Raw genomic sequence first — 14,636 nt, 5'->3', positions numbered from 1 at the left:
TTGACTATCGCTCTCACTAAAATTTTATTATTATTATTTTTTAACTGATTTTAGATAGAGGAAGGGAGAGGGAGGGGGGAGAGAGAAAGAGAGAGAGAGGACACAGAGACAGAGAGAGAAATATTGATTTGTTGTTCCATTTATTTATGCATTCATTGGTTGATTTTTGTATGCGCCCTAACTGGGGATCAAACTCACAACCTTGGTATATTGGGATGATACTCTAACCAACTAAACTACCCAGCCAGGGCCTCCCTCACTAAACCTTTAGGTGCATGAGACAACAAGGTGGCAGCGTAGGTAACAGCAGTATCTGCTGCCTCCCACAACCTCATCAAAATTACAACTAAAATTCAGAACAACCATCATTCAGAACCTCCTCAAATCTAGCTGAACAGAAATCCTACAACTAGGGAACTGAAGAAGCATCAAGACTGGTATGAGAGGCAGAGACGTGGAGGAGGGGATCCTGGCTGAATCATGGACATGGTCCCATACCCAGGTGCTGCAGTTTAAAACTGGGAGGGATATCTCGGCAGTAGAGGTTTCCCAGCGGAGCGAGGGGTCCCACTCACATCAGGCTCCCCGGCCCAGGGTTCCAGTGCCGGGAAGAGAAGTCCCCACAACTTTGGGCTGTAAAAGCCAGTGGGGATTGTGGCTGAGTGAGCAGAGGCTGCAGGAGTTCCAGGAAGCTCCTCTTAAAGGGCCTGCATGCAGACTTACTCAGAAGTACTCCCTGTGAGCTCCAGCACTGGGCAGCAGCTTGAAAGGAACCTGGGACATTCAGGGAGGAACTAATTTGCCTAGAATCAAGGTAGGAGCTGGAGGGGCAGCTTTCTCTCAGACAGAAGAGCTGGTAGAGGCCATTGCTCCTTTGGCGAGCCCTCCCCCCACAGCGCTGGCAGGAAAGCACCATATCTGAATCTCCAGCACCTGATTCACACCCTTGGCCCCACCCTGGTGATTCCCAGAGACCTGGCCCCTCCCTACTTGCAAGCTCATCCAAGCCATTTCCAATGGCTTTTCTATGCAAGTGGCCTCTCTAGCCTCATGCTTAGGACTTTCCAAAAATCTCTCAAACAAGCAGCAGCTGGCCTCAGCATGCCCCAAACCTCTCAATAAGTGGTCCCAGGCCTGGCACTAGCAGCAGCCTGCATTGGTTCATAGCTTGGGCACTCCTGGATACCTCCAAGCCCAACACAAGTAGCAGTCATCTACAGTTTTCTGTGTAGTTCATGCTGGGTGGCCCTGGGCAAGGCACAGGCAGAAGCTGACTTTGAACCTCCCAGGAGGCCCCAGAGACAGTGCACCTCGTGGTCAGCTTCTGGATTATGACCCTACCACATCTGCGACTGACACACTCAAAGGGCAGACTCGGTGAACACCAAACCTCCACTGAAGTAAATCCTGCTCCATAGGGGTGTCTCCAGCACACCAGCTCTTCAGCTGCAGCTGTAGCTGGTCCTCACAGTAAACTGGCCTGGGGGTCAATTCCTCTCAGTAACGCCAATAGCAACCAAGGTTCAACTACAATAGGACAGTGCACATTGCCCACACAGGGGAGCACCTAGAAGGCCCAGCTCAGGTGACTGGAGAGGCTGAGCCACTGGACCCTACAGGACACCTACTATACAAAGCCACTCTACCAATTCCAAGAGACATAGCAGCGCTTCCTAATACATAAACAAATACCAGGAAGCAGTCAAAATGCAGAGGGAAAGAAACATGTCACAAAGGAAAGAACAGAAGAAATCTCCAGAAAAAGAACTAAATGAAATAGAGCCAAGCAAGCTACTAGATACAGAGTTAAAAATAATGGTTATAAGGATGCTCAAGGATCTTAGTAAGACTATTAAGGAAACTAGTGAGATCAATGGCATAATAAAGTACCAATCAGAAATGAAGGCTCAGGAACTGAAATGAAGAATAATTCACAGGGAATCAACAGTAGGGTAGAAGACGCTGAGAATCAAATCAGCAACTTGGAATATGAGGAAACAAAAAACACCCAACCAGAAGAGCAAAAAGGAAAAAGAATCCAGAAATATGAATATAGTGTAAGGAGTCTCTGGGACAACTTCAAGCTGCCCAAATTTCGCATTATGGGGATGCCAGAAGGAGAAGAAAGAGAGCAAGATATTGAAAACCTATTTGAGAAAATAATTACAGAAAACTTTCCCTACCTGGAGAAAGAAATAGACTTACAAGTCCAGGAAGCACAGAGAGTCTCAAACAAGAGGAACCCAAAGAGGACCACACCAAGACACATTGTAACTAAAATGCCAAATGTTAAAGACAAAGAGAGAATCTTAAAACCAGCAAGGGAAAAACAGTTACTTACTAGGGATCACCCATACGACTGTCAGCTGATTTCTCAACAGAAACTTTGCAGGCCAGAAGGGAGTCACAAGAAATATTCAAAGTGATGAAAAGCAAGGACCTACAACCAAGATTGCTCTACCCAGGAAAGCTATCATTTAGAACTGAAGGTCAGATAAAGAACTTCACAGATAAGCTTCACCACCAAACCAGTATTACATGAAATGCTGAAGGGTCTTCTTTAAGAAGAAGCTAATGAACAAAATAATCTGACAAAATAGACCCAGAGACATTGAAGCATATAACAGACAGTTGTAGCTCAGAGGGAAGAGCGAAGGGGTGTGGGGGGTGGGAAGAGATTAACCAAAGAAGTTATATGCATGTATGCATAACCCATGGACACAGACAATAATAAGGTGAAGGCCTGGGGAGGGGGTGGGAGCAAGGTGGAGGGGGTCAGTGGGGAGAAAACAATGGATACCTGTAATACTTTCAACAATAAAGATAATTTTTTAAAAAACCAACACTTTAGGTCCATGAGGGTAATTACCTTATTTGTCTTGCTCAGCACTATATCTCCATTGGCTACATAGTAGCAGGTACATAGTAGCAGCTCAAAAATAATTACTGAATGAATGTTGTCTTATATTCTCACATATCCTTAAAAGAAACCTCGATCAATGAAGGTAATTTGTGTACTTGTAACCAAAACAGTCGTCAAGAAAGCTTCCCCAAGAAGCTAAAATCATCATTTAAAAACAAAACAAAAACAAGACACTTTATCATAAGAAAGAGCCCTCCTGGGCCCACCAACCAAGACCACAGAGTATCATTCTCTTCTATATTAGTAGGTGGAGGTCAAGCTCCCTGATGCCACAGTGTTGTAACTATCAATTTAGCCTGTAAAGAATGGTTCCCAATTCTGATAGGAATTCTCAGATTTCAGCCTGTTTTTCTCTCATCATTATTTTCCAATGTCTTAAAAAACCACATTTCTCATTTTCTCTTTACCACAAAACCTGGTCACACTCTGCTGTGGTTTCTAAGTTACAGCTACTCTAGCCTCATTTTCTTGGATGTACTTCTTCACAGAGGTCTTGACCTGGTGCTGACACTTGGTCTATTCTTAGAGCAGCACCACTAAATATTAATTCCTTTTACCTTCCACTAGTTGAAAGACAATATTCAGAGGTAGAGGTTGCATACGACATAAAAGAAAATCCTCTGGGATTTAGAATCTTTCTTTCAAGAGTGTCCAGAGGAATATGATCTAAAGAGCTCAGTCTTGCAGACACACATGCACAGTACAGCTTAGCTACTCATGTTTTACAGCTTATCCAGATTTGCTGGAATAATCACAGATTTGTTGGAAAACACCAACAACCAAGGAGTGACAGCACAAGTGAGAGGGCAAGCAGACCCAGAAGAGAAAATCAACAGAAAAGCCTTCCACAAACAAGAGTACTTTTATCATTGTTTAAAAGTAAATCATCCATCACTAAATGTAGAAAAATCTTGCCCCAGCCAGTGTGGTTCTGTCAGATGGAGCGTCATCCCATGCACTGAAGGGTCAAGGGTTCGATTCCCAGTCAGGTCACATACCCAGGTTGTGGGTTTGGGGCACATACAGGAGACAACCGATCAATGTTTCTCTTTCTCTCCCTCTTCCTCTCCCTTTCTCTCTCTCTAGAATAAATGAAAAACATATCCTTGGGTGAGAATTTTTAAAAAGAAGTATGAAAATCTCAATGTGTGAACTTGAAACTGAGAGATGGAAGTGTTCAGTTAACATATTTTTAAAAAATGTTTCCTATTGTTTAGAGCCAGCTCCACTTGTATCCCCCAAGAGGCCAATACTAAATATTAAAATGGCAATGAACTGAAGTCACCAGACAAGACTATGTAATAATTCATAAGGGAAAATGGAAAGAATTTGGAAAGTATAGCTAGAAGAGCCCTCAAAATATTGTCTGGTTAGGCCTCCAGGACATTAGGCAGTATAGTGACTTGGAGGCAGTAGAGAATAGTGCTTTTGTAATATTCCAGAGAAGGCTTGATTCCTAACTCTGTCACTTATTAGCTTGTGAATTTAAAGAAGCTATTTTAACCTTCCTGAGTCTATTTCCTCATCTATAAAACAGAGATAATAATAGTACCTACTTCAAAGAATTATAGTGGCTGAGACATAGTATGAGTTTAATAAAAAATTGTTTATTATAAAATATAATTATTATTTTATTATTGGCATATAAGACTTTATTATACCCATTTCACAGATAAAGTAACTGAAGCTCAGAAAACTTTGGAAATTTGCCCAAGATTACAGAACTAGGACTTATAAGAATCAGGATCTCTGCCTTCTAGGGCATTGTTCTTTTTACCTCATTATGTTTCTATGAATCAACACAAAAAGGAGGCCTAAGAAAAAAGGCTTTTCACTAGATAAACAAAATTCACAAATCAAAGTAAAATCAGTAGCCTTTACTGATCCCGGTCTTATCCATAAAATACTACTTCCTATTCCATCAGACATCCAGATCTTTCAAGTTGTTTTTTTTTAAAGGATTTTGGAGCTTTGATGCTAGTTCAATTCCCAAAATAACTTGTCTCTGGCCAATATGGTATCTTAGAGTTACAGAAGTGTCAAAGTAAGTAACATTCACATACATTATATAATTTTAGTTTCCCAAAGACAAGAAACAGATCACTCAGCAACTAGATTTCTATCAGCGCTGTGGAAAATCTTAAGTTTTTCAACAGTGTATTGGTAGATAAAAGCTACAGTCGATAGCATTCTGAAGGTCATAAGTTTTACCACTGACTCTCAAGAGTTCAGTATCAGTTACACAGACCAGTGGGGTTCACTTTTGAGTGCTATACACATAGCATACAGCTTCTTAGATGGAAAATATAGAGCTTTAGCAAAAAGAATCAACAACAAAAAGAGGAAAACAAGAGATATCCTTTATTATTAACAAGATCAAGAGTTATAGTATGTAACAACTTAAAACATAGATACAGCTGTTGATTCAACATTTTAAATAGGTTTCATCTTTATTGTTGAAAGTATTATAGATGCCCCCCCCCCGCCCACTGGCCCCTTCCACCCCACTTGTTGGTTCAACATTTACCAACATCTATTATATGCTAACACTGAACCAGGCACTGGGAGTACAAAGATGAAGAAGAAATGATGCCTACCCTCAGGAGCCAGAGTAACAGGGAAAAGACTTATAAAGGGGGTGGGGGGAGAGTAAATGAAAAGAAGCTAGGAAGCACTGCCCCAGAAGAATCATATTTCACTTGGCAAGGAACCTCAAGGGTGCTGGTACCGATTAAATGCCCTAGAAACTTAAGCCCTAGGATTGTGAGTTCTGTCAAAGCAAGAAGGCTACTCAGCCTCAGTCTTTATTTATTCCCTGCCCACCTCATCTGCTTCCCACGCCATGAGAGTGAGCAAGACTCCTTTCTCTCCTTTATCTTCTTTGGAAGATTGGGAGAAGGGACCAGGTCGGCTCCTGGAAAGCCATTTTTCCCAGAAACAAAATTCCAATCCATAAGAAATCTAGATTTTATTTGCGAGACCTATAGTTCAGCAAAAGAGTTTGGGAGAGTCAAGTACTTCCCTAACAACCCAATTTTAGGCCATTAGAATAGTTGTAGATCTCCAAGGAACCTCTGGAGAATAGAAAGAAGAAATCTGTTTCAAGGAGCATGGACCTGAGTTCATGGGTCACCTTAAACAGAAACCTTTAAGAGGTGACTCTTCTTTCTTCCTTCCTTAGAACAAAAGGAAGGAGACTTCAAATGATTATATAAATATGTAAGGGTACATCAGTACTAAAAATAATGCTTTGTATATCTTTAGCAAATCCTTTCATGATTACCAAGGTGTTTTAAAGTGATTCTCTGATCGCTAAAAACAGTTCTGTGAGGCTAAAAAAGTAGTAATCATTTTGATTTTTACACAGTCCAAGCACACTTTACAAAGAAGTATAGTCCTTCAAAGATACAATCTATGAAAGATGTCCTGCCCCTAAAACACTCTTAAATCATTATGTGATTGACATAGCATCCTACAGAAAGAAAAGTGCAGAGGAACATCATCCTAAACATTTCAGTGAAAAAGCCAGCCATGAAAAACACAGGCTAAAGGTACACTAACTAAAGGAAATCAGAGTGAATATTTTGAATTAGGTAGAAGGTTAAATATTATAAGAGGGACCTAAAGAAACAGATCTAATAGATCAAACAAGCAGTTGTTGAGCTTCTGTAGTCATGACCATCATGAGACTTATCACTGAACACCTTATTAAACTAGTTGCTCCAAGGGCATGTTCCAAAACATGTTTGGGCAGCCCTGGACCAGCCTACCAAAACTAAGCACTCACTGCCACCACATAATCAGCACTGTCCTGCTCTATTCATTCTTCATGTACCTTGCCTGCTTCCAAGTGCCTCCTCTGGGCTCTGCCTATTGGCAAAGCATTTGTGTACTTACTATTCAGTGAAGAACCTGGCAATGCCGTATTGGCTAATATCTTCCTTATTTTCTAGCAGCTGGCACACTGCATCTTCCATGTATGTGAGGACATGTCGCTGAGCTGCAAAAAAAAAAGCAAAAGAGGAAATAAAAGTGAGAGAGGCAAAAAAATAAAAGTCCTCCCAATCCCAGTAGGAGGCCATAAAAATCAATCAACGTATTGGCTCTACCCTAGGAAGTGGACTGAAATAGGCCAACCAAACTTACTGGCCCTAACAGACATACCTATGGTGCCAAATGGTAGAATTGGACATGATGTAGCACATGACTTACTGCCATCTGGTTGGCTGTTAGAATTAGCATCAACCCTTCATTTCAGTGATGAGGGTGAGCTGGAGAGGAGCTTTAGCACCATTAAGCAGATGTACCTGGAAGTTCTTTTCTTCCCACCTCCCCCCATCCTCTTCCACTTTCTGTCATGTCTCAGAAACTTATTCCATGGAAGAGTGCCTAAAGTGTACATGATCTGATTGCAGAAAACCCTCAATTCTTTAATTTAAAAAAAAAAAAAGTCACTGAAAAGTTTAAGGATCATGAAAACTGGTGGTATAAGCTGTTATACTAACCTTAGAAAATAATAAATGAAATCTGTGTGGCTCAATTTATCAGAAATTATGTTTTCTGCATTTGTTGTGACTGGTAAATATTCGAATGAATCATGGGCTTATCAGAAAGGGTCTGAGTATTAGAATTAGAAAGAAATGGGCTTGAATCATGGCTCTGTCTTTGGAAGCTTAATCTTAGTTATTTAATCTGCACCTGTGTGGAAAGAAACATAATTTAACTTTTTCTCAAAATACGGCCAACTGACTTGTTGATCTGAATCATCTGAGATATCCTGTTGAATGCAGATTGATAAACTGGCACCACTCCAGACTTAGTGACCTTGAATTTCTAACTGGAGCCCAGTAATTTTTAACAAGTACCCTTGGTGCTTCTTATATATTGAAGTTCAAGAATCACTGGTTAAAAACATGGGCTCAGAGAGATCTGAGTTCCATTTTCAGCCCTATCAATTCCTAGCTACGTGACCTTGAGCAAATTACTCTCTAAGCCTATTTCCTCACTGTTAAATATGTATAATAATACTATTACTATTTGTAATAATACTATTAGTACCTACATCATAGGATTATAAGAATTAAATAAGGTAATGCATGTAAAACACCAGAGTGCCTGGCTTGCTTGATATTTTCTTAAAAGCCCATCTCAAAGGGCTATTGAGGGTGTCTACTTCAGTAAACAAAGACCAGAGCTTCTGATATATAGCCAGTACTCAACAAATGATTGTTCCTCCTCCCTGAATTTTATCTTTAGAGGTGTGACAGTGGTATCTAGGCACTCTTCACATAAAAACTTCCAATTCAGTGTTTTCCATTTACCATCCAATAGCATTTTTTTTTAAATCACAACTTTCTTTTGGAGCAGCGAGAATAAAAAATCCCCAAATGATGAATATCCTGACAAAATGCAATTCCACGAAGTTGCTGTCAAGATGGACATTTGCCTCTTTCATAGTTTTATCCCTCAGGAAAAGATGGAGAAATTACCTAAAATGAATAAAAATGAGTATTTCACAAAACTATTCCTAAAGTCCTGGTGGTCCAGTAAAACTTATAAAGCAAACAAGTTTATCTACCCAAGCTCTACTCAGAGTCTTCATTTAACGGCGACCTAGGGCTCTACCACGTGTGCACCAGCCTGAAGTCCACATGAACGACATGTTTACATTGTTACTTACTCTGCTCACTTGAGTGCTTCCCAACACTAACAACCATCAATCACTGCAAACGTTCTCCAGTCCCCCCACCCCCAAAAAGATGGGAAGACAAAATCAGTGTTTCGCCAAGAGTTCTTTCAACTGGAAAACTACTTGTCTAAGAAATGGCCAAACTGAGTGATGCTGTGAGATAAAATACATCCCAATTTCTGGTATTGTTTTACAATTAAGTATATATTAAACTGAAAGAAGAAACAGCCAAGCTAATATTAAAAACAGCTATATTTTCACTTCTGTATTCTCCTTCCCTTCCTCCACCCGCTTATTCTGATCTTACAAAAAGATTCCTTCCTTCAGCTATATGGGCCTCTATGACTTAGATCTACCTAAGTCTAGTACGGGATTTTTTTAAATGGTAGAAATGAAAGGGTTCTGCCATACTTAGAAGCAAATGTGTGCTACTTCTCCCCAGCTCCAAGGGCTAAAAGTCAGTGTTTTAAGGAAGAAATGTCTTCAACGCAATTAGAACAAAAGTACTTTTGTCTTCAAGAAAGAGAAAGAAAGAAAGAAAGAAAGAAAGAAAGAAAGAAAGAAAGAAAGAAAGAAAGAAAGAAAGAAAGAAAGAAAGAAAGAAAATTAATTAATTAATTTCTGGGAAACAAACTGAAAAAAAAGTAGGTGAGAGAGAAAGAAAAAAATAAAGAAAAATAAAGGACTATACCTATTTAATAGTCATCTACCAATCAGGTGGTTAGAGTTTAATATTACATATAATAATGATGATAATAACAGCTACCAATTCTGAGCACCTGTGCAACTTATTGGACAACAATGTGCCAGATACTATGCTAATTATTTCATATGCATTATTCTATTTACTCTTCACAACAATCCTATGATAGGTATTTTGATTATTTCCATTTTACAAATGGGAGAACTGAGATTTATAGAATTAAAGTAATGCTCAAGATCGCACAGGTAGTAAGAGAGAAGATTTAAACCAAAGTTTGCCTCTTACCAAGAACCCATGCTCTTTACACTACACCATACTGCCTCATCACTGACATTTTATAATTAGTTTTAGAAGTAAATATGATCTTTACACATAGCACAAAGGCAGGGGTGTATGTTGATAATAAAATCATCTGAGAGATGTGGTCCATTTGTGTCTATGCGAATTCATATGTGCATGTATATGGGGGTGAGGGAGGTCCTGTCCCCACCTGCATAGGTGTGCAAGCCAGTCAACATTTGTATGAAGTTAGAACTTAACCACCCACCACAGAGTATTCACCCTGCCCCTCCCTACTTCACAAAGTGGAAGCAGAAAGCCCTGGTGCTCTTTTAATCTGTGGGAGAAGAAAAGAAGCTAAAAACAGCCAGCAGAGGCAGGAAAAGTTTCCTCCCTTCTGAGAATTTCACATAGCCAGTGTGAGGAGCTCTCTCTAATTGCTGCTCCCTGGTGGTTTCCTTCACCTGCAGCTCTTATCAGTTCAATGTTCCCTCTGTGGTTAGGTGCACCACCCAACCCTGGAAAATCCTTGCAGTTTATCAAACTTCAGTGAGACAGAAGTTCAAAGCTCTTGCCTGGCAATAAAACACGGAGAATGTCATTTTATATTATTTTTTAAATGCAAAGGAATAAGCTTTAATTTGTGTGAAAGATTAAAGAATACAAAATGCACACCTGCACCCCTGGAGGGCAAAGATACCTGGGTACCTTAGCTGCCCTTTGGAAAAGGAAAAACATTTCAGATTGGCTTTTTCTTTCTACTCTGCTGTGACTTCCACAAGACCAGAAATAAGTATATTTTCTAACATGTACCAATTAAGGCTCTATTGTTCTGAAATCTACTCTAAGGCCCAAGCATCCATGTCTTGCTCAGATAGCATCTCTGTGTGCGATAAGCACTTCTAACTTCAACATGCTGCACTGAAAAATCTAATTGAAATGAGAAAATACTCATGATTTTTACATGAACCTCTCAAGTGAAAGCAACTGGGGATCAGAAACTTCTTGGTTCTGTTGAGTTACCTCCTGAGGATCACTTAATTTCTATACCACAGACACTCCTGCTATAAAATGATTCTGGAGTCAGGCTGACCTTGATTTGATTACTAGCTCTGGCAATTATTAACTATGTGACTTTAAGCAAGTTACCTAATCTCTCTGTCTGCCCTTTTCTATAAAATTGGGGAATAGTACCTACCATCTAAGGTTGTAGTGAGGAGTAAATAGAATAATGCATGTAATGATTTTAGCACAGTGCTTGGCATAAAGTATCAGTGTGCAATATATATTAGCTATTTTTATTATTGTTATTATTAGTTGTTACTATGCACCCCTCCCAGACATTACAAAAGACAATACAATAGGGCTTCAACACTAATGAACTCTAAGAGACCAACCTTCCATAGCCCTCTACTCATTTATAATTCTGTTCATCCAATCAAGGATGTTTATAGGTTATCTTCAAAATTCCTACACTATATGAAACCCTACACATCGTATAATAATACACATAATCACATACCCACTTCAGCTGTAGCCTTTAAACCTGTGGGAAGCATTCAGTTATTAACTGCTACTCAGGAAGCTCTAATTTATATAGGGAAAGTCCAAAACTATTTCTTTTTTACTCCTTTCCAAGGCATAAATACCATCAAAGTATTAGCTGTTTATTTTGCAGTTAAATGATAAGGGGTCCCATTTGGAAATTTTTGCTTGAGGGGCCTAGAATTTCCAACTACAACATTAGTTAGACCACTCTTATTATTATTTAATACAGAGTTCCTATATTAGAATAAACAAGTCTCACTGGAAAAGTATTCACATGAATTACTATATGTGATATTAATAGACATGCACAACAGCAATAGCAGTGTAAGAGAAAAGCAGAGCGCATATATATATATATATATATTCACTTTATTCATTCATTTTAAACAAGAAGTTTATTTAAACCACAAGACGCTTGACTTGAAGGAAAAACTAGGATTCATTTTTTTAGAGTAATTTACCCCTACTTAAAGACAGATTGCCCTACATTTAACAGCTATGTATAAAAAAGTTATAAAATTGCCCTTAGTTTTAAAATGATAAATGAAAAACATTAAAATTCTCCAATCAAACAAGGTATGCAAGGATTTTTATGTTGTTCTTTTTTTTTGTTAAACAGTGAGAGCAAAATAACTTACTGGAATATAAAGGTAAGAGCTGAATGAGCATGCCACTAATGGAGAAAGGGGGTATTTTCACAGAACCAGTATTTTTCCCCATCCCATCTCCATTTGATGTCGATCAAAACATACCATTGGCCATTTAGTTAAAAAAAAAAAAAAAGCAAATGCTTGTGCACACACATCAGTTACTTTATGCACAATAAAGGAATGGGGAAATGAAAGACCAGAGAAAACTATAGCGCAGCCGTCAGGATGTGGGGGAATGGGCTGAGGGTTGCTGCCGGAGCGGCCTTCTGGGCCTGGAGGAACAGAGTTCTGGATAAAGCAGCGGGCTCTCTTTAGAGGACGCCCCCCTCTGCCTGCTGCAGGAACACACCAGCTGGATCTTCCTCCTCCCTGTCCAGCTGTGCAGGCGTCTGTTTCACCGGCTGGCGGCCCCTCAAATCAGAACCTGACCTGCCTCGCTGACAAACTCTGTCGTTCGCAGTAGGCTTTCAGGAGTTTTCTAAGTGGTGTGTGCGTCTTAATCTTAAACTGCACCACAGACCATCCTGCCCGCCACCTTCAAGTTAATATGATGGTGGTTCTCAGTCTTGCCTCCTTCCTTGGGCTTTCCATCGGCCAGGGTGAGCTCCGCAGTGTCCTCAGCTGCCGCTTCACAAAAAGAGGCACCAGCCACACCAAGCGAGCACACAAGCAGCGCCAGGAGCGGCAGAAGGCGGCGGCCCATACACTCGCTTTAAATCTGACTTTACCCTCCCTTGCCAGAGTCCTTTTGAGACACATTTTGGTTTTTGAAGCCTCTGAGCTTTAGAGGTTGGTTGGTACAAATAAATGGTGAATTAAATTAAGACAGTCCCCTGAGATTTAAAAAAATTATTGCTGTTAACCAACAACCTCGTCACATAAACTGTTAAAAACTTCACCTCTAAAATTAATTATTTACATCCTCTGACTTTACTGGTATGTCCTGATCTAGGGATACAGTATGTTCTGGGAAAATATTTTATGACCCACACATGACCACCTTTGATCTTAGACCACACTGTACCAATTTCCCTTCACCAAAGGAGATGGGGAAACGAGGAAAACTAGCACATGCAATCCTTACGCAACCCAGTGAGGTAGGTAACAGACTCTCTGAAGCTCAGAGAGGTTAAGAAAGCTGCTCAAAGTCTTAATAAATGGCTGAGACAGAATCCAAATTTAGATTTGACTCCAAAGCCCATGCTCCTCCACTACAACGCACTACCTCTCAAAAGCAAAAAGAAAAAGAAAAAGCTATACACCTACAAGATGTATGCCATTTAATACTGTATTATCTAGAAATCGTGGCTTTTCATTGTGAACACTAGAAAAGAAGCTCAAGTTGGTAAATCAGACAATTAAAGTACTGGCATGAGCTTCAAATTTTAAAAAATGTGTATTTCTAATTACACATGTAATTATTTTTAAAGATTCAAACAATACAGGAAAAGTTAAACACCAACCCCAGTTCCCACTGAATAACAGCATTCTAAGCATTTTATGGGTATTATTTAATTCTCAATACTATGAGATGGGTACTTTTATTTTATCTCAATTTTATAGATTACGAAGAAGGAAGACTCATACCTGTAATTTACCTAAAGGTTAAAAGTCTAGTAAGCAGCAGAGACAGAATTTGAATCCAGGCCTTTGGTCTGTACTATATTATATGGAAGCCTTTAAAGAGCTATGCAGTATGACTTACATCAAATGAACTTTTCTAAGAACAAATTTTAAAATTAAGGCAAGACCTTTTACATTAATAGTTAATTATAAAACAGACAAAACTAATACAATGCTTTTGGGCATTCAAACCACCAAAGTGCTACTATACAGCTAGTCAAACTCAAATGTTAAAAGACAGGCTAGGGACAAACAAAGCATTATACATGTGCTAACATCACCTGTGACAGCCAGAAAGCTAGAGGTGACTAAAGATCTTTATGTAAAGTAGGGGATGAAAAGCTAAAGTTTACTTACCTCAACCACTAGCAGTATTGTACAAGGTAACAGCTGTGCAAAGCGGAGTGCTTTGACGTTCAAACAGCCCCTAGTCAACTATTAATCCTTCCCGCCTCCCTCCTCCTTCCTAAAACTGGTGATTTTTGATATTTTGGGGATGTCAATTAAGGCTAGGTGCTTAAATCTCATTGCTTCCGTATTTCCAGCCTAAATCTCATAATATAGTATTAGTAGGTTGGAGTCTTTCATTTTTTTAAGGAGGCTTTTACAGAGGTCCAAACTTAAAGCACTCAGCTAGCTCACCATAACAAAATGTACTTCCTGAATGTCAGAGAATCTAAAGTAGCACTTAAGTTTCCCACAGTTACAATCTATGGGACACATGAAGAACCCAAGTAAAATTGTCAAGACAATAGCTTTGCTAAAATAGTTACTCAAAGAGCAGTATAGTTATCAAATCAACTCCATAAACATTCACAAAACTATTTTCCAGAATGCATCACAGGTTTAAAAAAAAAACAACTGTAAGTTGACAAACATGGAGTAAATCATCTACCACTCATGTCATGTCAGGCCAGGAAATATTAAAGTTACAGGGTGAAAATTAATTGTCATCAAGGTTGTAGCCTTTGGGGCAAACCATGTATTTATAGATTATTAGCAATTATATTTGGTAATATGCAATTTAACTATAAATATGTGGATTAATGATATTACTGCAACAAGGTACTAACACAAAACATCAATTACATGGCATTTGGCATTCAAACTATTTCATAAAAATTAGCTGGCACTCACAACAGTTCACAGAACAGTAATAGGATCTCATTTTATCTAATGGCAGAAAGGTACAGAAGAGTTCTAATTTAAGGCCACTGAAAA

General features: G+C 39.3%; 1 protein-coding gene and 1 pseudogene across 2 annotated transcripts in view; both read right to left on the bottom strand.

Moving 5' to 3' along the window:
• The window catches only part of CSTPP1 (centriolar satellite-associated tubulin polyglutamylase complex regulator 1), a 133,988-nt gene that overhangs the window by 96,755 nt on the left and 22,597 nt on the right, over positions 1 to 14,636 (bottom strand). For both annotated transcript variants that reach the window (XM_016204023.2, XM_016204022.2), the window contains exon 2: positions 6,821 to 6,923. In XM_016204023.2, coding sequence (XP_016059509.1) covers positions 6,821 to 6,923 — 103 coding nt within the window. The remainder of the gene's footprint in view (positions 1 to 6,820; positions 6,924 to 14,636) is intronic.
• Positions 12,104 to 12,495, bottom strand: LOC148092052 (small ubiquitin-related modifier 2 pseudogene; annotated as a pseudogene).

This window comes from Miniopterus natalensis, chromosome 11 (assembly GCF_054644295.1).
Source record: "Miniopterus natalensis isolate mMinNat1 chromosome 11, mMinNat1.hap1, whole genome shotgun sequence".
In the NCBI taxonomy this organism is placed as follows: Eukaryota; Metazoa; Chordata; class Mammalia; order Chiroptera; family Miniopteridae; genus Miniopterus; species Miniopterus natalensis.
The sequence above is the reverse complement of the archived record's forward strand: the minus strand, read 5'-3'. Positions and strand labels throughout refer to the sequence as shown.